We start from the raw sequence: 26,015 nt of genomic DNA on the forward strand, positions 1-26,015 counted from the left end.
CTTTTGCCTAACCCGCCCCTTTAGGGATTTTCAACTTAGCAGGCATCTCTTTTTGTTATTAATTCTTTTTTATTTTTCTTTCATCCTCTTTTTTTTTCTTTTTTTTCTTCTTTTTTTCTTGGGAGTATGGTGCAAAAGGAGTGGGAATTACCTGCCTCTTGATTGCCTCTGTCAATGATAACTTTTAGTCATGGTTGCAGCTTCTTGCTGTATTTGTTTATGATATGTTTGGCATCTCTATTAGTTGAACATTGTAAAGATCATCTTCTAAGCATATTGCTATTCAATATGATGTTACCAAACAATTCAATCCAAATAGAACTAGTGTCATGTCCAAATACCTGGTCGAACACTCGTCGTCAGCCAGCCTTTTTAGGTTTTTTTATTAACCATTTTCTCTTTGAAATGCTCTTACTTTTGCCTAGGTCATCTTCTTGTGCTGGATTATTAGCCTAGTGGGCTTTATATTTATTCTTTTCTTTTTTATTTCCATCATTCATTTCTTATATAGCCTTTTAGCCTAGTTGAACGGTCTAATCGCCTTCTAAATCTAGCGACCCTATTGTAGCTTTACAAAAAAAAATCTTGATAATGAGGGGGGTTTTCCCATTAGGTTTGTATCTAGTTTTTCTTTTAGGATCAGAACCGTGTGAGCTAGCTTGGATCTTTCTTTCTAACCATTTGTGCTTCTTTTGGTTTGAGTCTATTTTTGGCTCAACTAGCTTGGCGCATGGGTGGATTGGAGCTGGGTTTAGACTAGGCATGTTTTTACCTTTTTTTTATTATTCTCACTCTATCGTTATGAGTTAGGCAGTCTATGAACATGACCTCTTCAAAGGAGTCAGTTATACTTGAATTGAATGAATGAATGACATGGAATCTCAATATGCATGCGAGGTAATCAATTAAAGTCCAAATTAACATCAAGTAAAACATCGCACAAACAAACAAACAACATTGATTGTCCACTACAACAAACTAAAAGTATTGTTTATCAAAGTCATAAAGCAAATGAAAATAAGAAGGCCTTCACTCACGATCGATGATCTGCCCCTCCTTGATGAGCTTTTAAACCTCGTTCCTTAAGACATAGCAGAGGTTGGTGTTATGACCGGGCATCTGGTGATATTAACAGTATGCATTCGGGTCATCACCTATTTGAGTCACCCTTGGCCTTATGAATGGTAGATTTAACAATTTGAGCTTTTGTAGCTTGGCGAAAACTTAAGATAAGAGGACTAGGAACTTAGAATACTTCTCGAGTTGAGGGGAAAAATTTAGCTCGACTTGGGACATACTAACCTCCTTGGTCCTCGAGCTTCCCGCCAAGCATCTCTTAGAGCTACTTTTTTTATGCTCAAGTTCTTCCAAATTCGAGGCACACTCCTTGAAGTCCTCGAAAGTCTAGAGAGGAATCGTTGCTAGCTTTTCCTAAATGTGGGCAAGTGGTCCTTTGGCCATATATCAAACTTCCTGCTCTAAAGGCTTGTTGACCATCCTAGCTACCTCTGCCTTGAAGCGCAACATGAATCGGAAATACCCTCATTTTGCATCTACTAGGTAATTTCTAGGTCTCTAACAGTGACCTCTGCTTCTGCATTATACTCGTACTGGCCCACGAACCTTTCAGCCATGTCTTTCCAGTTGTTGCGGACCTTTTCATCTAGCTGCTAGTACTAATGATTGGCTTGCCCTTTCAGATAGAGCCTAAAGAACTTGACAATCTATTCCTTAGTGAGGTTCTGACATGTGGACATGGCTACTCGGTAGGAGTTGATAAAGGCATGAGGATCACTAGTACCATTAAACTTGGGTAAATCTAGGAGGTTAATTTTCTTAGCTTTGGTGGCCATTGTAGCAGGCTCTTCAATGTCGCCTATTACTTCCCGTCCTTTCAATATTAGCATTTTCTCGAGCTTCCCCATTTGTTTCTGCATCTCTTTCACTAGGATTCTTAGAGAGAGGGATTCCTAGAGCAACAGTCTGTTTAATCTGAACTTCTTTTCGGATCATTAAACTCATATAGGTTACTGCCATTTTTGTCCTTATTAGATGGTTGTCCAAAATCCAGTACAACCAGGTTCCTAGGAGTTGTTCCGAGACCATCGACCCTCTTGGTGGTCCCATTATTGGCTTGTATTGTAATTACAACTAGAGCCAATGCAGCCGTTTGGCATTGTGTAGTGAGAGCTTACTACACTTCAGCCTGATGATATATCATGGCCATTAGGATTTCCATTTGAGTCTTGACATTGGCCATGTCATTCTGAACTACTTATAATTCTACCGCTTGAGATGCTTTAGTGTGTTCTTCCATTATGGTGCTTTATTGTCTAGTAAGTTGTCTACCGGACCTGATCTAAGCAATCGTGACCTTTAAAGAAATAAAGGTTAGAGATAATGTATGATGCATGTATGTGTGTATGCTATCTCCTTAAGCAAATACACTGTTCATGCTAGGAAGAGAAATGGCCGCAAGAAACAATTAGGTGCGGCATGAATGCATATGCAATATCCATCAAAGAGAAAAGTTAATAACCACTGATTGCATCAATCATATCCAAGCATAAGTGCTCAAGCAGGTGTAAACAACCAAATCACTGATAATCACACTTTCATACAACACTGCCTTCTAATGATGGATGATGGCAAAGTCTTCTTTCCTAAGTGTTTTTGGCTTAGCTTGATCATTAAAAGGGGACAACCAAGGCTCCATCATCTCTAGCGAATGAAACCTAAGCATAGGTTAGCCCGTTATCGGACATTCTTCCTTTCGACATTGTGAGTCATATGTCTAAGAAAGTCCAGATATTCGCTCGACATTCCCTAGATATGTTTCTCAAATATTCATCATGAGAATTTCTGAATATGGGCAGCCTAGATCGAATTTTTAGACACTAACAGAGGAATAAGATTGTGAATTGAAACCATTATGATCATAATGCACTTATGCTACTCTTTAATGTTTGTGTAGGTATTGCACCTTTGTGCCAATCCCAATGAGTAACGGCCTTTGAGTAACACAAAGTGTATTATGAAGACAATGATGAGGATTCACAAAGTTATTCCAAGCAAGCATACATTCATATGTTATTTGGGAACCTAGGGAAAGGATCTATGTTACTATATGAGCTTTGGTCGGGGTAAGCAGGCTTAGTTTTTCTTGGCAAGGAGAACCCTTTTTATACTGTAGGAGCCTTATTCCTTTTATATAGCTAGATCGAGTGTCGTCACTACTTGACACAATAAGCCTTTTACCCCCTAATACATGCACAAGGGTGATGGTCATCACTAATATGTGTCTTCTCCTATTCAAATGGAATTGGGATATCCCACATATTAGTGCCACTAAATGCGATAGGGTCTTCTTAACTCTAATGCGAATGATGCAAAGCTAGAGTAGTAAAACCAGAAAAACTAAAAGCCTTAGAGTCAATCAAAATCAACTTCTTATTATGTCCCAATAGAGTCGACACTGTGAGCGGGGCTTTTTAGGGCCCGCCCCAAGTGATTACAGCTATGTCCTTGTGTTAGAGGTTGTCTCATTCGTACTAGGCTTGATTTAAAAGTGAGCCATCCGAGAGGAGGTCTCAAAGGATCATGACAACTGCGGTGACTGCGAAATATTGAAAAAGACTAAGAGTCACCACCTGGGTAAGATAACTAGGAAAAAATAGAGATGGATGAAGGATGGCAGCTCGAATTCCTCGCGAGAGCCTAACTTTCCCCTTCCCCATAATAGAGATTTGGGTTCAAGAATTTAGGTATGTACCGGAAAGGGGTTAGGCATCCCAAACACGCCCAGACACAGAGTCCAGCCTCCACTAAACTCTAAGACTTTTAGTTTTTCTAATTATATTAACTTAACTTGGTTACTACCCATTTTATTAGGAGGAGATTTTATTATCTTTATTAAACATGTATACATGAGGGAAAGACTAACCTAACACGCATCTACCTAAGTAGGAGGCGCATTAGTGCTGCTAATCCTAGGGGAGGTATGTCAGTACCTTATTATCTGACATGTGAAGACAACTAAGAACCAGTTGTTTTGTTTAGCACGTAGGTGCCGGGTTCATTTTATCTTAGGTTAAGTAAATGAATAAAAGATGGAATGCGGGAACTCACATTGGTGAGTTGGTTCGTTTTAATAAGCATGTGACATAATTAATTAACCAAATCATTTTCAAGCAAAAAAGAAAATAAGCATGCTCATTTAACCTTAAACATGCCACAAATCATGCATTTAAAATCTAGTTAAGCACATTTAAGCATAAAGGCATATATTAATCCTAAAAACAACCTAAAACATACTTATAAACTTTAAATCAAACTTAAAACATGTTGGACAAAGTTTTACATGCTTAAGAACATCATTGGCATCAAGTAAGTACATATTTTATACCTCAAATCATTCAAACAGGAAAGAAATGAAGCTTCTAAAAGCTTACTCTACGTGGGGTAAGCCTTAGCCCAGGTGGGGTAAGCCTTAGCCCAGGTGGGCTAAGCGAAAGCCCACATCTGGTAAGCCTTAGCCCAGGTGGGCTAAGCGAAAGCCCACATCTGGTAAGCTTACAGGAGCTTCACAAAGGCATAACAAGGACGTTTTTTTAGCAAACCTAACACCCAAACATCAATGCATAAGTAAAAATTAAGATATTAGGAGCATAAAATATAACCAAAACTAATGTCAATCCAAATTTTTGGCGCTCAAAGTAAGTGGGTATAAAGTTGGTAAGAATGGGATTTAGGTGTTTTTTATGAGAAAAGATGATGACTTGAGGGTTTTTTTATGTATTAGGTTGATGGAGTGGCTCAAAGGGGATGAGTTGAAATGGTTTTGAAAGTGTTTAGGTGATCAAGTATGTGTTTTGGGGAATAGGTATGGATAATAGATATTTTGGAGGTGTACGTGTATGGAAGAAGATCAAAAGTGGAACCTTTAAGGATTTTGGTGTGTTTTAGAAGAAGAAATGTTACTAGAACAATGTGGGAGGCTAAGGTTTCAAGTGTGGTTGAGTGTATGAGTGTAGGTAGTTGTGGCTAGAGTTCTTGGATAGAAAATAGGATCATTATATATGATAAAGTTAAGGTTTTTAAGGCTTAGAGAGGTGGTCGGTGATTGGTTGATGAAGATGGATGGTCAAGGATGAGTTTTTAAGGGTTTACAGGTGTTTCTTATATTAGCATGTGTCCCTAGGGGAATTCTAGCTGTCAAAGGCTCAAAAATTGATGTAGATAGTCTTATGAAGGTTAAACCCATGTGGAGTAATCGCACGTGGGCTTAGCCTGAATCATAGGTTTGAGGCAAGCGACTTAGGGCCTGTTTACTTAGAGAAAACTGTCATTTTTCTAGAAAACTTTTCAAATGAAAATATAAAATAGAACTTTGTGTTTACTTGTGGTATTTTTCTAAAATGAAAATAGAAAACAGTTTTTTATGTTTTCAAAATTATAACTAAACTTTGAAAAACTTTTGAAGACAAGTTTAACATGTTTTTTATGTTTTTCTTTGTATAAGAAGTCACTTATTTTCAAATGAAAACAAAGAGTTTTCACTTCATTTATTCTAAGTCTACCCTTTATACTTAAAATATTACCTAAATAGAAAATAAAAAATTTTCTATAAAGTAAACATGTTTTACAAATTTTACAAATTTTCTATTAAAATGAAATTTTCCTTAAAAACTAGCAAATGAAAATGGAAAACATTCTCTACAAGTAAACATGCCCTTAGGGTTTTGAGCCGGGTGACATTTTTGGGCTCCGATTTTATATTTTTAAGGGTTTTTGAGGATTCTTTCTATCTCTTCAGTCCATTCCAGAAGTTCTCAATGTCCGTAGAAGCCTTTCAGAGTTACTTCTCGTTGCTACTCAAAGTTCACTCTATCGGACTTATCCTAGTCTCGTTATCGAGCTTACATAACGGATGAGCAAAAGTTAAGTAATAACACCACGTTAGACTAATTCTTCTCCACTATTGTGTTTGTTACATGTAATCATGGTTTCCTTAATTGTATTGCTAGGTGTAATCCTTGAATATAGGAACTGAATGCTCTCTTGTAACTACTATATATGTGTATTATATCATGCTTATATCATCACGAATATCAATTAGTTTATTTCAATTCTTATTTGCTATTACTTTTAACTTTTTTATGAGATATATGTTAATACAAGTTTCGATTGATTAATACTTTAAAACATATAAACTATGAGTAGCATCTTTTTATGTATATTTGACTTGATGATTATTAGATTGTTCTTTTAATTATTTTGGTTGTTATAAATACACACACACACACACACACACACACACATATATATATATAATTTTGTTACAAAACAGCTCTGGTATTAGGCTCCATTTAAACTAAATATTTGTCCAACAGACCGGCTTAATTCCCTTCCAAATGGTCTTCCAACATCTTTCAAATGATCTTTATGTTATAAATGTTGCTATTCTTTTATGCAGAGGTCCCTACCTCTCATTTTGGTGTCTAATGAAATTCATGTTTTTTTAAAAAAGAAAAAAGAAAAAAGTGATTCTAGATGTTGTTCAAAATTGACGGGATAAGAATTGAAGAATTTCATTACAAATTTAAGAAGTCGGTGTCCTTTATAAAAATAAACATTATTAAAAGTTTTGTGTGTGTGTATATATTTATAGATTATGGGAAAGTTGTGCAGATTTGACTCTAATGTTTTAGCGTCTTGTCACATTGGACCCTTATATTTTTTTAGACTTAATTATGAACTTAATATTCAAAAAACAGACAGTTTATACACTTATTGTAACGGCAAACCAAATTTCATTTTCTCCCATTACCCTTTTGCTGACATGTCTTTATACTTAGACAACTAAGTAAATGGCTTGGTGTTACCCCCAAAAAAACCCTAAAACCCAACTACCCAAAATTAATCTCCAAATTGATTTTATTATGGAACCCTAAATTGATTTCTCAAATGACTAAAATTCTCTAATCCTTACAAAACACCATTTTAGAAACGAAATCCTCTTTGGTTATGAAATAACTTGTAGCAACATTGAAGGGCCAGTTTTAGCAGAAAGAAGATTCTACTAAAAGAGATAAGAGAGTTATTCACTCGAAAAGAGATAAGAGACAAAGTGTATTGTTCTACCGAAAAAGACAAGGTAATCCTTTGGTTTTGGACCACAAACTATTTGGACCACTTATATGACTTTAGAATGTAATAAAATAAGCTACGTTGATTAATTTAAGCGGAAAAGTTATAATTTTTAATTGTTTAGTGCCTATGACTTTATGACTGAAGTTAATAATTAAATATTTTAAAAATAATTTAGTATTGTTAACATCTGTGCTTTACTTTTAATATTTTTTAATTATTTGTTTATTGGTCTCAAATTTTTTTATTAATTTATTTACATATTTTATTTATTGTAGAATGAATGATATTGTGGATGTGTATTTTAATTATGGTGGTGAGGATTTATGATCCTCAGTTGAATTATGTGAATGAGGAGTAGATATGTGTTATGACTTTTATATAGATTACTTGACTTATTTTGACATTAGGGATAGATATTTACAAAAACTAGGGTTTAATAATGTTTCTATCACATTCATTCTTGAATCTGGAAAAGCACTAATGATGGTTTATTTCTACTAAAAGATGATGGGGGTATTAGGAAGGTTTTACATTATATTAGAAATAATTCTCGGGTAAGAGAAATAGAGATATATGCTACTCATGATGTTGATATTCCTCATATTGTTAAGCCTTTGTTGGCTATTGAAGGACCTATGGATAGAGAGGCTAGGAAAGGAAGGAATAAAGAGGCAATAGGTGGGGAGGGAGTGAATGAGGCAGTAGATGGGAAGGAGTGAATGAGACAGTGATAGGGAGGGAGGGAATGAATAAGGTAGTAGGTGGAAAGGGAGTGAATGAGATAGTAGGTGGGGAGGGAGTGAATGAGGCTATGAATACTAAGGGTACTAATGAATCATTTTTAGATGAGGGTGTAAGTGTTGTTTTGAATGAGTCTTTGTCATAATGCAATATAAACATATCTACACAATGTAGCCAAGTTAATAATGTAGCAAATTATGAAAATACAACTAAGAGTGAGGATGATAATGATGATGGCAGTGAGTGTGAGGATTCTAGTGTGAATGATATGAATGTATCACATAAAGAGAGGGTTAATTATGATGAGGAAGATGGCAGACCTAACTTTGTATTAGGTATGACCTTTACAGATACAAAGGAAGTTAGAGAAACATTAGCTAGGTACGCAGTAGTAAGGGAGGTTACATTTAAGACCTAATGAACTAACTTTAATCAGGGCAAAATGTGTTATAGAAGAAAGCTGCCCTTTTGTTATTTTGATATCTAAAGATGGGAAGAACCCTGGTTTAGTTGTTAAGACGTTGTGTGTTGAGCATGTATGTTTTAGGACATTTCATAACCCTAGTTGTACAATAATATATTTAGCTAAGTATTTCAAAAAGACATTGATTAATAAACCTCAAACTGAACTGAAACAACTTAAGGAGGTTGTTGAGCAAGAACTAAAAGTGAAAGTTAGTATGACCAAGTGCAAAAGAGTTAACCAAATGGTCATGCAGGAAATGAGTGGTAGTTATAAAGTAGAATTTAGTTACCTAGAAGCTTATGCAACTGTAGTCAAAAGGTCTAATCTTAGGAATACTTGTGAGATTGAACTGTGTAAGAGTGTTTGAAAGAGGTCAAGAGAGTGTTTAAAAGGATGTTTGGTTGTTGTGATGCATGTAAAAAGGGGTTAGGTGAGGGGTTGTAGGCCTATTATAGGATTAGATGGATGTTTCTTGAAGAGTGTATGCAAGGGTCAAATACTGGCAGCTATTGGTAAAGATGCAGATGAACAGAGGTTCCAATTACCTGGGCAATCATTGACAAAGAAAATAAGTTCAATTAGAGGAGGTTATTAGAGTGGCTGGTGAAAGAACTTGGGCTTGGTGATGGAAGCAAGTTGACAATCATGTCAGACATGCAAAAAGTATGTTTATTAAACTATATATTGTTTGTTTGTCTTACTGATATTTATTGATGTATTTGTGGATAGTGTTGTTTTCAGGGGTTAATTCATGCTATTAAGGTGGTTTTACCTCAAGTCGAGCATAGATAGTGTGCGAGACACATCTATGCCAATTAATCAAAGAAATATAGAGGTGGAGAATTCTGCAAGAAGTTCTAAATATATGCATGGAGCACATATGAGGAATAGTTCAAAGACAACTTGAAATACTTAGGAGAATTAAGCAAGAAGGCAGTAGAAGATTTGATGAATATGCTCCTCACAACTAGTGCAAGGCATATTTTAGTAGTAGAAGTAGTAGTTTTTATATGGACAACAACATCTTAGATTCATTCAATTCATAAGAGAAATAAAACACAAGCCTATCATTTCAATGCTTGAGGACATAAGGATTCAAACCCTAAATAGAATTTATGAAAATAGGAATACTACTCAGAAATGGAGATATAAATGGAGTCCAACTTGCATGGAGTTTTATCAAGAAAATAAGGAGTTAGCTTCATTTAATTGTTTTGTGATTTTTAATGATGATGTGGGCTTCAAGATTAGTGAAGGATTAGACAAGCACAGTGTTTTTAGATAGAAGGTTGTGCACCTGCAGAGCATGCGACCTAACAGATATCCTATGTTCTCATTCAATATGTGTTATTACCATCTCAAGTTAGATCCACTATAACACATAACTCATTGATACAACAAGTCTAGCTTTCAAAAGACTTATGAAACTCCAATACAACCTGTGCTATTGAGCGTCCTCCTATACCCAAAATGACTGGTAGGCCTAAGAAGAGAAGGATAAAAGGTGCTAATGAGAGTAATAGCACCTCTAGGCTTTGAAGATTATCCAAGAAAGGAAAGCCACAAAGTTGTGGCATTTGTAACCAAGAAGGTCATAATAAGGTTAATTGTCTAGTAAAAATAAAGAAGTCTGTGCAATTTTTTTAATTAATTCATAGCCTCTTTTTTCTTCCAATTAACTAACAGTTTTCATAGCTTAATCTTAGGGAGCAGCACGACCTACTCAGGCAACACAACCTACTCAGGCAACACAATCAACTATAATTATAACTACAACTGCAACTGCAAGTTCAACAAGGACTTTAGAAGGAAGATTTAATAGAGGTCCAAGAAAGAAAGTATATGGAATGGGGTGCTATGTGGATGAAGCTACTGGAGGAACAACTTTGAATGTAACGTATTTTTAATATTTCAATTGCTTGGGTTTTTTAATAATTATTCATGCCTTGTGTTTGAGTGGTTGTGTTCAGTGGCAGCCTAGCATGAGAGATGAAAGAAATGTTTGTATGGTGTTTCTCAAACTAGGACTGATGCTGATGTTAATACAAGAGTTCCAAATCCCAAATGAAAAAGATATTAAGAAAGAAAAGTCACAAGATGGGAACACATCCAATACAACCAACTTGAGAAAAGTCATCTTCAAAGGTGATGGAACTAATATAACTTATGCAGTTGATTTACCTTTTCAACTACCTAGTTTATAGTGGATTGGAAGGCCATGCATAACATCGAGCCGGCTACAGTAGTAAATGAAGAAATAAATTAGTCAGTAAAAGGACAAAGGGAAAACACCAATTTAATCTGGGACCATTCTTGAACATTTTGTTAATTACTTTAACTTTTTTAGACATAGGACTTTTGTAAACTGAATTTAGTGATGTCCAAGTTCAGTTGGTATAAGTTCCATAAGAACTTTATTTAGTGTAGTGTAGACAGCATAATAACTAGAAGATTTCTGAAAGCTTTTGTTGGATAAACAACTTTATAGCTTGATATTGTGATTTTCAATTATCAATATTTGTCAATGCAATGTGTTTTTTTGCTTATACTTCATTCTTATTACCATTCAACTTATTTCTACAACACTATCAAAAGAACTTCTAGATATAAAATTATGTCAACTATTGGTAACAATCATCTTAATTGAATTATAATTTAGGTTACATCATAATTCAACTTCATGATCAAAAACTAATATCATATAAATTATAAAGACAACAAATATAAATAGCACAACAAACACCAATATGTTCATCTTTTTCACTGCATTTCAAAGCTCCATTATCTCTTTCTCTGGACCATTCTTCATTTGGCTAAGCTCAAGCCACAGATTTTGTATTTTCATGTCAATATCATCACTTCCACACAACCCCTCATCACTCCTTCTAGCCTGCCTTAGCTGCCTATTCACTAATACCAATATTGTGTTTTCAAACTTCAACCCATTAATCACATCATTAGCCTTACTTATTTGTATGGCTTATCATGCCATTCAAGTACCCACATCCCCCATCCTGCATAATTTTTATGGAAAGTACACGAGATTACTAAGCTTTAAAGAATCAATTCAATTCACCCAAATTAAGTATAAAACAATTACCTTGTAATTAGGACACCCATAAAACTGCCTTCCTAGATTTTTTTTCAGTCCATGAAGTCCACTTTGGATAGTCACATATTGTTGGACGTCTAGGATATTTAACCTCCATGTTACTCCTTTTTTTGTTGTCTTCGTTTCTCGAATTCAATGTTGAACGCGATGTTGACAAAGAAACGGCTATTGGCTTATCTTAATTTTAGTTTTCTACAATGTTTTCTTCAATTTTATGTTTTAGGATTTTTAATTTGGAGATTAATTTGAAGAAGAAGAAGAAGAACAGTATAGAGTTGAGCAATGGTTATATTAGGATATGGAGCCACTTACTTACGTGTCAGTAAGTATAAAGACACGTTAGCAAAAGGGTAATGAGAGAATAAAGTTTGGTTTAGCATTACAGAAAATGTATAAAAACAGTCGGTTTTTTGAATATTAAGATCATAATTGAGCCAAAAAAATATGAGAGTCTAATGTAACAAAACGCTAAAACATTAAGGTCAAATCTGCACATTTTTCATATATATATATATATATATATATATATATATATATATACACGAATTGACCTAATAAAAAGTAATCGTGACAGTGAAGAATTAGGTTTGGTGGGAGGTATAGTCTAACAAATCCAGATTCAGACTTTGTTAAAGAGAAAAACCCTTTATTAAGATTTAGATAATAAGACTAGATTTAATTATGGGTTAGTTCTTTTAACATACTTGAATTATATCAAATTATATTAGTAGATTTTTGTGTTTTTAATAATTACTTTAATATTTCTATTTTTTAATTCTATTAAACTATTACGTCCTTAAGTTAAAAATAGACGTTAAATGTAAATAAAAAATTCTAATATACTCCTAATAAATTAAATATTTTAACATCCCTGAGTTTTGTTAAATGATATTAGTAAATCCCTTTCTTTTCATGATTAAATTTAACATTCCTCTTTTTATTATGTTAAACTACATATTGTTCAGTTAAAAATAAATACTAGATGAATTTAAAATATCAATTTACCTTATATTAGTATTAAATAAAATTAAAATATCGATTTACTTTCACTAATATTACTATAATATTACTATATTAGTACCACCGGTGATAGTTAACTCGAAGCTTAGTATATATAATTTTTCTACAATTTATTTATATATTAAAAGATATATGATTAAAAATTATACATTTTTTATTTAACTTAATATTAATTAACTTGATTAATTATAAAAAAGATCATCTTATAAAATCTTTTTATGTAATTTTATATAAGGTATTTGTTTTTAGTTAAAGTATCTTAGTGCAAATCTAAATTTTTTTTAAAATTCCTATAATAATTTATAACTTTAACTTTTAAATATTAAAGTATTTAAATTTTAAGTATAAATTTAGGCTAATTATTTTAATATTTTTGAGAAAGATGTTAAAATCGATATATATATATATATATGAAATCAATGTTTTAACATTGTTTTCTCTCTTCTACATGGTATATTATATGAATTGTAAGCTATTTTCTTAATTTTTAGAGAAATCATTTTAATATTTTCTTACTATTGTGTATAAAGTATTATATTATAATTTTAATATCTTAATTGTGATATATAATTATTTCACTTTTCTCTATTTTTTTAATTTTTTTTCATAACTTCCACCTTAGATTAGTGCAACATAAAACAACTTAATTATAAACCTCAATTATTTTATAATCTATTTCTTTAAATTATTTTTTTATAATTTCAGCTTTTAATTCTTTTTAAATTTTTTATTTTCATAATTTAATTAGTATCTTATTAATTAAAAACTTTATTTTTTTCTTTTTACTCGTCACATTCGTGCTCATTTATATCCTTCATTTCTCTTTTCATTCTATCTTACATATATTTCATTAAGATTATTTTGACATAGTTTAGTTTCAAGTAAAAAGAATTTGACAATAGAATTAATTATTATATTAATAAATAAAGTATTTTAAATATATTTAATAAAAGATAATTTCTAAATTAGGTTTTTTTATATAATTTAATAAATCTCTCTCTCTCTATATATATATATATAAGAGCAATGTTTTAATATTATTTTTCTCTATCCTACATGATATGTCATATGATTTCTAAACTATTTTCTTTTAGCTTTTAGATAATTAATCTATTCTAACATATTTTTCTACTATTTTAAAGAACATTATGTTACAACTTCCAACGCTTTAATTAGGATATTTAATTATTTCATACTCCTATACCCGTATGGATTCTTATTTATTATTTTCACTTTAAATGATTTCTTTTTCAGATATTATATTACAATATACAACACCTTAACTATAATATTTAATAGTCCTTTTTTTCTCCAAATTCTTCTTTATAATTTTAATTTTTGATTAGATTTTTTAAGATTTTATATTCTCATAGTTGAATAATTACCTTATCAATTAAAGAACTACTTTCTAATTATAATATTTATATTTATTTATACCTTTCATCCATCATTGCATTCTATCTTAAATATATTCCAATGAAATTATTTTGATATGGTTCAATTTCAAATAAAGAATTCAGTTAATTAAATATTAGTTTTTAGATTAGATTTTCTATAATTTAGTAAACTAAAAAATAACATAAGATATTTTTATTTTTATTTTTATGTAAGTAAAGTAAGAAAATATTACTAAATTATATACTTAAAATATATAAAATACTAAATAAATAAAAAATATTAAAAATAAATTAATAATCTAACATTAAATTAAGTTATAACATCATTATTTAATTTGATTCGATTTATGTTCATAATATATTTATTTTATTTTATTTTATGAGAATCTATTTATTTATTTTTATATAGATATTATGAATATAGTAGAAGAAAAGTGCAGAGTTCAAATTATAGAAAATTATTCAATCATGTAGAAAGAGATAATAAATTTTTTTGGTGAATGAATTTATCGTTGTCAAAATTAATAATTATTTAAAAATTTATAATATATATATATATATATATATATATATATATATATATATATATATATATATAGTTAGTTAGTTATATAGTCAATTTATTTTTAGTATTCTTGTTAAATCTATGTGGTTTGGTATTGTTCAATTTTTATTAAAATTAAAATTAAACCGTCTAGAGCGGATAATTATTTAATTAATTATTGAAAACAGAAAGACCTATTAGTCCAATTTGATAAAATTCAAAAATATTAAAATATCTCTATATCTCTATTTATAAGAATAGAGCTAGTATTTTAGATAAAAATAATTGTTATGTAATAGTTAATTGTATTAAATGAAAAGAGTATCAAAATTAATTATTAAAAATATAAAAACTTACTAGTATAATATAACAAAACTTAAAGATATAAAGATATTTAACCCTTTAATTATTTAATTGTATTTTGTATGAAGTTCTTTAAAAGCAATAATAAACAGTGATATTTTAAATTTAAAAAGAAACAACTAATTGATGTTTTAATTGGTTACTATAAATGATTTTACCAAACTATCATTTACTGGCTATTTTAATTTTACCGATTACAAGATAGAGATGTATCGGATAAATAATATAATGCGAAATTTGTGTAATCTTACAAAATTTAAGTAAAAAAAGAACCTTAATGTTGATAGTTGAAAAAAAAACTAACAATCTTACTAATACAAATAACCGCAATTTCCGGAAGCCAGAATCCCAGAGTGCCATGTTCAAGCTCTTGGTCGCATGTGAAGAAGTGCTAGATCATATCCATTGCAGCAGAAGCAGAAGCAGCAGCAGCAGCATGTAAAACTTAACAAACCAGTTGCCAAACTAGACAAAATGTGGTATTTGAGGTCTTGTGCAACTGACTATTTAAGATGCAAACCTCTCCACATAAATAATGATATTTTTGAGTCCCTATCAGTTGAAAAATAACCATAGATGGATAAAATGGAAGAACTCAGCACAGGATGCAAAAATGATGCCGATTAATAACCCAGCATTTAAATATACAATTTGGACAAAGACTAAATCACAAGAATCAGAATTTCTCAGTTCATTTTCTTTAGTCTGGTGTCAAAACTGGTAAGCTCAAAACTTGTGCATATCCTACAAAAATTTCAACTGTTGAATCGCGACTCCATTTTGAGCAGCTGAAATTCGTCCCCATCGTCCTAGTCGAGGTTCCTGTTGCACGAGTAATTTGAAATCTCATGGAACTGCATAAATCAAAATATAGTACATGGCAGCAACAGAGAAAAAGAAAAAAAGAATAGTAGTAGATTTAAGAATCAGTTCTTGTTTGGACAGAAGTCGGAAAGGGCTCCGAGATCTTACCAAATGATGAAAAGTTAAACCTCTCATCTCTCTTACACACCCTAAATGAACGTGCACGCTGACCTTTCTAGATCAGCATGATGGATAGGCAATCTAACCACACTTCTTACCCAAAAGTAAGAAGGATGGTTCATTTAAATAACCACACAACATTCTAGTATTCGATTCAGGAGTACTTTATTAAGCTATTTGGTCTTTTTGTCTCATAGATATTAGCCTTCATCCAGTTACCATTTAGGTTCCTAGTTCCAGATTCAAGAGAAGAAAACAATGGACTTAAAAAGGAGAGAAGAATCAAATTTAGAAACTTCACCTGCCCAACTCCCGCAGCAAGGAACCTTCCAGATTTTGAAAATGCCAAAGAGTTGATAAATCCAACCTGCATCAAATAAGAGATTATATAAGATTATGACAGATCAACTTCCTCACCAGATTTTAGCCTAGCAAGGTTTTTGGTATTCTATAATCCTTGTCTTGTTATTTGACATTTTTTATAAACTATTAGCACCCTCTTAACAATTAAAATTAGTGCTTCAGGATAAACTATTAACTTGGAACCTTCACCAACCCAAACTTTCCCAGCTTGAAACTGAATCATGACCTAGTCTGCTTCATAAGCCAAATCAAACAAGTCATCTGCACACTCAGATGTGCATGCATTAAAAACTAGCTTCTTATATAAAGCTTCTGAATAATTGTATCATACAACAATCATTGAACAGCAAGGCTATTTCTGCTAAGCCCTGAAGACACTTTGTTAACAGCTGGTTCATGATTCTCACGCTTCAAATAAAGATATCAGTGTGTTTTCAGGTCACACAAGTAGTTTTAACCAAAACTGTTTTTAAAGTTCACTTCAGGTTGTTGAATTTTATTTGAAGCATTCCAACAAAATGAACAGGAGGAGGTCTATGGTAATAGGCAAATATGGCAACTTTAATCAATCTCATCACTATATTATATCTTGCTCAGGACATCTTTATGTGTCAAAAACCTGGAATGCTAAGTTTGCCTGGAAGCCTTATATGAATCTTTGTGCCTGATAAGCTAAAAGGTAAGAAAGCTGACAGCTTTAATGGAAGCATAACCCGTCAAACTGCTTTAATAAAGGAATTGAAGGCAAAGCCTTCTATGATCTTGAAGGCTAAGTTGATCTTTCAAGGCTAAGTTGGGTAGACTACATGATCTGATTAGCCAAGATTGATCTCCTTATGACTGATTTTCTTTTAATTTTCTAAGAGCTAAAGCAACGATTGGATATGCATTATCCACCTCAAAAGTTATTGGTAACTTGAGAAATCTCCATAAAACTGTAAGCTATATTTAAAATAATACATGACAACTGAAATAAAGCAGCTCGTGTTAGAGTAACACTGTCAATTGAATCACAGTAGCTGAGAACTTCCCTAGCAAACTAAAGTGTAAATAAATAAATAAACGAGACTCACTATGAATGATTTTAACTTACCAATGGAAGATCATACAAGGGTCGAATGCCTTTGGGAGCACCATCAATAGCCCATAGGCGAACAGATCCATTACCAGCTCCCGATGCAGCTAGATCACTGCCTGTACAGACAGCGACTGAACTCACCCAGGAACATGCTGAAAACAAGAACAGCATTCAGAGCATTAGCTGACAAAGCAAATTATGCAGGGCAGAGAAACAAATTAGGAGTTTTAACCGTGAATGACCTCTCCGAAAACACCTACTCCCATCTCTTAAATAAAGCAGAAATAACCCAAGAAATCAATGATTGACGCCAAAAATAATTTTGAATTAGCAGTTGGATTCATGTTATAGAAACATTTTTCCCTGAAGCAGTATTCTTTCTCTTCAACCGCAGTAAGAAGAATGAGGAAATAAAAGTTAAATAATATACCTATTGGACCACTGGAAAGACTGGCATTATCTTTTTGTTCAGGATTCTTGGGGTCAATCAACAAAGCATGAGCATTCTTAACAATGTATACAGGCTTCTTTTTTTGCGCGGTCCAGAGCTCAATATTTCCATCATCTGATCCCGATAAAAATTCGTCATTATCAATAAAACAACAACATTCTAGTGACGATGCTGAAGAACGGAAGATCAATCTTGACTCCTCAGGGACCTATTGAGAAGATGTCAAGACAAATGCAGCACTTTGAAAAGATGATTTGAGGATAAAAGATAAATACATTAAATAAAATAAACAAGGCTATTAGAATGCTTCAAGGCTTCAACACATTATCAAACAGTGGTAAGCTTTTGCAGCCATACATGACATCAATTTCTTAAGTTTGATATTGCCAATCAAGATAGAGAGTCTTCAGAACAACCACTAATCCACAAATACTCGACTACCTGGAGAAAGATAAACAGCGGGCATCTGTAATATCCACAAGGAAACCAAAGGTGGGATTTTATGCAATTTCCATTTTAGTTTTCTCTTATTCTAAGCTCTCCTATCAGTATAATAGATCAGAGTAGGAGCTTCTGTGTTGTGAAAAGCGATAGGCAGAGTTAAGAGCTGATAAGTGTTAAATTCTAGGAAGTTGCAAAATCCCATGACTAACACAGTTGGGACCGTTAATCCTGCCAATGACAAGACCGGGCATGCACTTTATGATGAAGGATGGATTTAGGTTAAGCTGTTTCACATTAATTTGAGGAAACCTTCCTGCACCTTGACGAATGTGCCTCACTTAGGAGCTTTAGAAACATATCAGCCTTTCGGTTTTGTACCTTGCATCCAAACAGAATTTTGACAGATATGCCACATGATCAATTCTGTTGATCCCTTGATATTTTCCATCAACTTACAATAAATAGGTATGAAAGATGTTCCTCTGACTAATAAGCACTCTTGTAAGACCTCAAATGGTAAAGGCCCAATGCGGAAAAAAGTTTCCGAACCCTTGTCATTTTTTTATTCTTACAAAACCAATTAATTTTGTCAATTTTAGCCTAACCTTCTTACATTATAACAATTAGCCAATTCAGTAAGGGAGGTAAAGATGAAACAGACATATGTAACTATCTCAAATGCCAAATGGAAATTTCTTTTACCTTCTTTGCAATGCAAGTACATACACAAAAGTGATCTATTTTTCTTTGAAAAATATGTCATCTTATTGATAAATACAAGTTAATAATTTCTTAGAAACAAAAAAGACTCAAGATAAGTAACATTTTGTATAATTAATAATGGAAAGAAATATAAACCATAATTCTATCGTTACAAGGAAGTCATCTATGTTTTAGGTTCACATTTTGGTTCATTCTCACTAAATTGGTCATAGTTATTACCAATGTCACAAGGTTAGGCTTAAATTTATAATGTCTGAAAGAATGGTTAAACTGAAAAATGCTTGAACTTTCGGATTTTTTAGTCCTTAGGCCAATGGTATAAGACCAAGGGTTGTATTTCGTTCACTAAAATTAAAGGCATATCCAACGCACAAGGCTCTCACCTCTCAAAGTAGGGATAGAAGCATCTACTTTATGAGGACTTCCCCTGCTTCTTATTGCACTAAAGTTTCAAGCTGTAAAGTTTCACAGCTTGAACCCATAACCTTCTAGCCACAAATTGCATTAAGGCTCACTCTCGCAAACTGTTAGCCAACTAAGCCAATAAGAACTTTTTTATGGTTGGCCACTAAGAAAAAGATATTCAATCTTGTTCTTAAACTATTGAACTGTAAATCACCTCTAAATTTTCAAACATTGGGACAGACTCAACAACCAACGCTTAAAGAAATGAAGTTGGCACCATAACCCAAAAGGGCAAAAAAATCATCTTACTTCCAAATCTGAATAATTGTGGTCACTGTTTGGCTTGAATTTATTGTGTTTCCAAAATAAAAAATAATTTCCATAAACACAACAACAATTCTGGTATAGCAAGGGCAACAGTGCCAGCAGATGCTTAGTGTGAAATTGCTTATCAAAGAAAGAGGAGCTTCCTAAGTTTCCAAGAATCACTTAGTGTTATACTTAGCATATATAGCTGTATACCTATTTAGTTGTAATATTTCTCTATTTATTTCCTGTAATTATTCCTATATAGTTGACTTACCTTTCCTGTAATTATTCCTATATAGTTGACTACCTTAAATAGGTCTAGGTATCTTGTTTAAATACCTTGAGATATATGGAATAAACATAAGAGTGTTTTTCAGTCAATTGTTATTTGTTATCAAACTGCAATTTTCACATTTTTGATTAAGCTAGCAAAACCAAAAAAAAAAAACAAAAATCATTTTCTTTTCTTTTTTCTGTTTTCTTTTTCTCTCTAACACAGATCAAGTGAATCTCCAAACAGTATAAGAAGAGTTTACAAACCTTAAACAATTGCATAGTTCGATCACGTCCAGTAGCCAACACCCGTTCTTTCCGCAGGCAATCAACTGTTAATACTTCACTTTGGTGACCAAACAATGTATTTACATAAGCTCTGTCTTCCACACTCCATATCTTGATTGATCGATCAAATGAACCAGAAAAAAGTTCAGAAGTCCCTTGCCTAAAAGTTAGGCATGACACAGGCCCTCTATGACCTGGGAAAGCCTACAAGTAGATAATCAATCAGGATATCTGTGCAAATTATGACTTCAATATTGAGTCTATATCATTCCAAATAAGTTTACACTGCAAGAGAAGAGTTTGGATGCAGGAATGTGCAATGCGTCCAATAAGTTGGTTTAACTAAACATGCATCTAGGGACTGTAAGCTTTTCAAGATTTCAATTTAATATGGTCCATAAAAGTTGATGATGCATTCAGGAAAATGCCAGTACGAGAAAGCTTTCTCTTTCACTTGGTTAAAAGCCCTCATAATCTGAGAGGCCAGCCACATCCCTCAAACTGTAACCAACTTTAATTGTAGCCTTTAAAGTCAAGCCTAATATTTAAAAAAGGTTATTCAAAAAGCATAACATAGTATACCTGAATATGTTGTTTTGCACGTGTGTCCCACAAGTGAATATGGCGATCCAATCCTCCAGTTGCCAAATACCGTCCATCAGTGCTAACAGCCAATGCTAGAACCTGCTTGCTATGCTTTGTAGCTCGACCATCAGGATTCTTGACCCCATGAAGTCTCAGTGTTTCGTCATTAGGCCATTGGTATTTTTCACCTTTCCCAGTATCTACATCCCACTGTCTAATTGTGCCATCTTTGGAAGCAGAAAACCCCTTTGAGTCATCATCAGATAGACATACAGCAGTTACAGAATGCCTATGCTTCACTAGTACCTCAAATCCACCAACAGTTTCAGGCTTCTCAACCCTAAAATATTAATAAACACAAAAGAATTCTTAAAATGAACATTGCAATTAAACATGCTCTAAAGTTTCAAACTTGCAGAATAAATTACCCTCTAGAAGTTGTCCTGTCCAACAAGACCATAAGCTAACAATTAAAAAATAAAAGCACATAAATTTGTATCTAAGACAAAATTAAACTAAAAAGGACCCACAAGGAAAACAAATGGAGAAATGCTAAATTGATTACCTAGAAGCAATAGCTCTTCTTAATCTGCCGCTATCTTCAAGCTGCTCCTTAAGCAGCATATTAACAACTAAAGAATCTCTTTCTCCTTCTTTCTCACACCTACCGTTATCTTCTCCCTCTTCTTCTGCTTCTTCTTCTTCTCTTCTCAAAATCTCTCTCCGCTTCTCCAAATACGCTTTTGCCAAACGCTGTCTCTTCTCTTGAGCAGTCTCTTTCTCATCCTCCCTCTCTTTCTCATCGCCGCTATTAGAAAACCCATTATTATTATTATTATTATTATTTTCCTCGTCCGACTCTTCCCCTCCTGACTCAATGTAATCGTCTCTGTATTCATTTTTCCTCCGTTTTTTGGATTCTGTGTTAAAGAAAGGATCTTGCTTTACTGACCCTTTTCTCTTTGAGTTTTTGCTTTTGTTGCTGTACTTCATGCTGATTAAATATTTATTATATATTTGGTAACGAAATAAAACTTTGCTAAAGATGAAAGTTCACTTCGTGTGTGTGTTTGAATGTAAATTATGCAGAGAGAGAGAGAGTGCTGAAACGGTGGCTGCGACCTTAGGCAAGAAAAAGGGTAAAGGGTTTAAGCATTAAGGTTTCTAGGTGGGAGAAAAAGCGACAACTGATGAAGAAGAGGATTAATGGGTCGGTAGGGTTTAAGGCTCGGGTTTTGGGTTTTGGCGTATGGATCTGTAGCAAATTTCATTTGAACTTTGTCTTCTCCTTTTCCAAAATTGCTTTTCAGTTTTTTCTTTTTAGTTTTGAGATCTACTTTTGAAAATGAGAATTTTATATTATATTATAATCATCTAATATACTATCAATTAACGTATAATAATTTAAATTTTTATCATCTAAGTTAAATATATATTGATGTATTAATTAAATTAATCATTCCATTTTCCACTGGAATGGGGGTTTCTTGTTTTGCTCAAAGATCCCGGACGTGAAGAATAAAAAAATAAAATATATAAAATTAAAATAAAAAAAAAATATAAGGGTTTTTCTTGATTACATTAGAATTAGATAGTTATTCATTTATTATTCATTAAACTAATTATTTATTATTAAAAAACCATTATTATTTTAGGGATAATTACTTTTTATTTTCTGATTTTATTCTAATATATAGATTATTTTCTATAACGATTTTATTATACTAAATCTCTTTTATATTTTTACAAAATTAACTACTAATTTCTTGTATTGAAAATGCAACTAAAGGACTAAAATATAAAATAAAATTATAATTTGATCATTAAATTTTTATTAAATATTAAAAAATCATCCAAATTAATTATTTTTATCAAATTTAAATAAGATTTCATTTTTAGCATAATTTAATTTTCAGATCTATCAAAATAATAATAAAATAAATATGTCTAACTATAAATATGTATTCTATTTAATAATTCAAATAAAGTTATATGCTAATTTGATTATATATATATATATATATATATATATATATATATATATATTTAAAATATTTAAATTTTAAAATTAGATTGTGCCAAAAGAGTGAACAAAAATGATAATTAATTTATTTTGTTAAATACTAAAATTAATTTATTGTAAAACTAATTATCCCTCTCACTAGAATTAATAATCTCACTCTTACATGATAATAAAATTAATTTTAAATGAATTTCATACTTGATAAAAGTTTAATGACTAAATTATAATTTTATTTTTCAGTTTAGTCATTGATTTTGGATACAATGAGTTAATAGTTAGTTGAGTAAAAATACTAGAAAAATTTAATATAATAAAATTGAAACAAGAGACAACTCATATATTAAAGTAAAAATCAAGAAATAAATAATAATTATCCATCATTTTATTCCTAAAGAAAAGCAACCACCATTTCATCTAATATACATATTTTTAATTTTTTTTAATAGATTTACTCTTAAATAAAATTTCACATTTATTAAGATTTATTAAACTTATTGGAAGTTATTCATAAAAGATGCTAAATTATATCCTAAAATCGTTAATATGGAAAACTTATGTAGCAATCATAATTATATGCAAATTACAATGAATTAGTATTAAATTTTTATAAAAATTAAATGACTTCCTCTTCTAGAATTCATAGAAAAGGGAAAAAAATAATTTTTTGAGAGAATTTTTATTTCAATAACATAAAAAGTAGCTTGAAGGAGATATATTCTTTTATTACTTATATGTTACTATTATCTGTCTAGTCTAATACCGATGCACAAATTTAAATTTTATTTTATTATTATATTTTTTCAAATTTAATTTAATTTCTATTAATACGATATGTTTGATTAAAATAAATTATGTAAATTTAAATAAGTATTTTTTTTATTCTAATAGAAAATAAATATAGATAAACACTTATTACTAAAAATGATAATATGATAATGGTCTTAAATTATATTGTCCATATTATTTTTCAAGAGCGATAATTTAAAAAAAAAAAAAAAAGAGTCTAGATAAAGTTCTTGCCCACTAAATATAGAAATTATACAGATCTTCATGAAACATAGCATCTTAAACATAAAAGAAAGAGCTAAAATACATTCAAATGTAAAAGACCGAAATACAACTTAAATATTATTTTTTTATTTCTTATGTGTAATACAATAAATTTGCGGTCTTGCCAATTATTCTTCCTTTGTAAGTTTCCGTTATCACATTTCAATACTAAAACAATTGCATTACGTTTCTTCTTGTCTTTTACTGCCACCTCTAAATACATAAATAATTATATATTATTAAAATTTTATATCTCGTATAAAATGAATGACTGCATATCATAACAATATAAGGTAAAGAATAATTTTTTTAATCAGAATACATGCAAGAAAAGAGATTAATATGTCCAACAATAAATTATTGTATTAGTCTCAATTGAGAAACAAAATCACATGTATTAGTATATGTCTTCTCAGAAGATAATAGTGGAGTTTAAAGCTTCCCTTGCTCGTTAAGATGAGCTTCATCTATTTTCTAGAACCATTTGTTACAAACTTTAAAGCTATTATTAGGCCTAGAGCTTCTCTCAAGTCATTCTTGAACAATAAATACTCGACCAACTCTTCCAATATCATTAGAACAATAGTCTTACCTATAGTGGAATCACAGCTGGAGAGTCAAATAAGCAAATTTCAGCACAAACACCAAGTTATAGACTATCCGTAACATACTTATCTCAAAACAAAGAATTTCAGAAATAACAATTTTTTATTGCTTGTCATATATCCACATATGATTGGAGCCAGGAGCAAAAAAATATCAAATTGATTCTTTTAAGAGCATTGCTAAATTTACAGAATTTATAATGTCTAAAATTGTAAATCAATAAATTTTAGACCAATGAGATTGGGAAGCCTTATGGCATGCATTACTCGATAGTTTAAATTCTAGAGAAACCTAAAAAAACTCACATTAATGCACTCCCCTCCTAGCAGAGTCTTCAACATTAGCAGTAATAGTTTCAGCAGCGATAATAACCGGGTCAATAACAACAGGAGGGTTAGCTAATACAGGCGCAGCTGGTGCGACTGGAGCAGCAGGTGGGGCTTGATTTCTAGCAATCCCAACCATAAGTTGCTGAAGCTCATCCCAAATCACACCACTTAGAACTTCGATGACAATGTGCATGAGGATCTTGACATCCTGCTCATTAGCTCTCTTGTTAGCCATCTCTGGTGTAGCTTCAATTTCAGTCATAAAAGCTTAATGTCTTGGTCTCTCGACATACAGTATCTTCGGTGAAATTGGAACCCTCTCCAGCCTACCGCTCTCTTGTCTTTTCCAACCCAAAGGAGAGTCTATATGGCTTCAAAATAAGGAGTTAGTGTGATGTATGAGATGCATAGTATGTATAACACACGTGCAATGTACAAAGACGAAAAGAGTTAGCAAAATTAGAAAAATATACAAGATACTATAAAAGCATTTTTCCAACCTTAATTCTCCCACTCATGGTTTTAGGCATGGGCTTACTATAAACAGGGGATAGTAGTCCCGACATGCATGCTATAAACTCCCAAAGCAAATTAAAGCAAACAAGTTGATATTTCCCAATATAAGTATAAAGCCTGCATATTTTTAAGCCTAAAGCTTGACATCACATGTCTTAGGCCAAGACCTTCCAAGATGTGGGCTTGAATATGTATAAAGGAAAAATATCTCATATAGAAAGCAAATGGGTTCCTAAAGGAGATTACTACTATCATTACTATGAGCTGGCTCTTGGGTAAGGATAAAAGGCTCCCACAAGTAAAATTTATCCTTCATTTGCTCGTCTCCCCACTCAAGGGTCTATGGGATAAAGAAGACTTACTCATTACTTATGAGTGATGGTTAACCAGTGTCGTAATTCTAAGGTTTAACTAGAGTGAAAGAATTACTAACCGATGCCATCAGGGCCATTAGGACCAAAGTACACAATTTCGTGATGCAAGAATTACCCGTTGAATAATAAAATTAAAAAATAAGGATATATTAGAATCAACTTCTCTTATCCCTAGTGGAGTCGCCACTGTGGGTGGCTGTTTCGAGCGTGAACCTAAGTATCTGTAGCGACTACAGAATTGTAAGGCTTTTTAACCTAATAGGGAACATGCAAACTAGTTACAGAGACTAGCAAAGAGATTGGGAGTCACCACCCAGGTAATTCTTCAGGACACTTTTACTGATTGAGTGGCATTTCTCGATTCCATAAGAAAGCTTCGCCACTGTGGATGGCAGTTTCGGGCACGTACCCAAGTGTCT

The 26,015-nt window shown here is 32.0% G+C and overlaps 1 protein-coding gene across 1 annotated transcript; it reads right to left on the reverse strand.

The window, feature by feature from the left end:
• Window positions 1–15,401: 15,401 nt before the first annotated feature.
• On the reverse strand, window positions 15,402–21,985 carry LOC8262227 (U3 snoRNP-associated protein-like EMB2271). The gene is made up of 7 exons (XM_015719420.3): window positions 21,264–21,985; window positions 20,696–21,038; window positions 20,093–20,317; window positions 17,651–17,879; window positions 17,236–17,372; window positions 16,081–16,146; window positions 15,402–15,617 (listed from the first exon to the last, which is right to left on the reverse strand). Exons 1-7 carry the CDS (start codon window positions 21,689–21,691, stop codon window positions 15,540–15,542), a joined length of 1,506 nt encoding a protein of 501 aa, XP_015574906.1. The 5' UTR covers window positions 21,692–21,985; the 3' UTR covers window positions 15,402–15,539.
• Between the last annotated feature and the right edge of the window lie 4,030 nt (window positions 21,986–26,015).

The sequence above is a fragment of the Ricinus communis genome, chromosome 2, assembly GCF_019578655.1.
Source record: "Ricinus communis isolate WT05 ecotype wild-type chromosome 2, ASM1957865v1, whole genome shotgun sequence".
Lineage (NCBI taxonomy): Eukaryota > Viridiplantae > Streptophyta > Magnoliopsida > Malpighiales > Euphorbiaceae > Ricinus > Ricinus communis.

Excerpts from the sequence above, each read along its gene's own strand:
- LOC8262227 (XM_015719420.3), bottom strand. The coding sequence starts at position 21,691 with ATGAAGTACAGCAACAAAAGCAAAAACTCAAAGAGAAAAGGGTCAGTA. Across the intron at positions 17,373-17,650 it reads TCTTTCCAGTGGTCCAATAG|CATGTTCCTGGGTGAGTTCA; the intron begins GTATATTATTTA and ends TCTTGTTTTCAG. Across the intron at positions 16,147-17,235 it reads CCTTGTATGATCTTCCATTG|GTTGGATTTATCAACTCTTT; the intron begins GTAAGTTAAAAT and ends TATTTGATGCAG.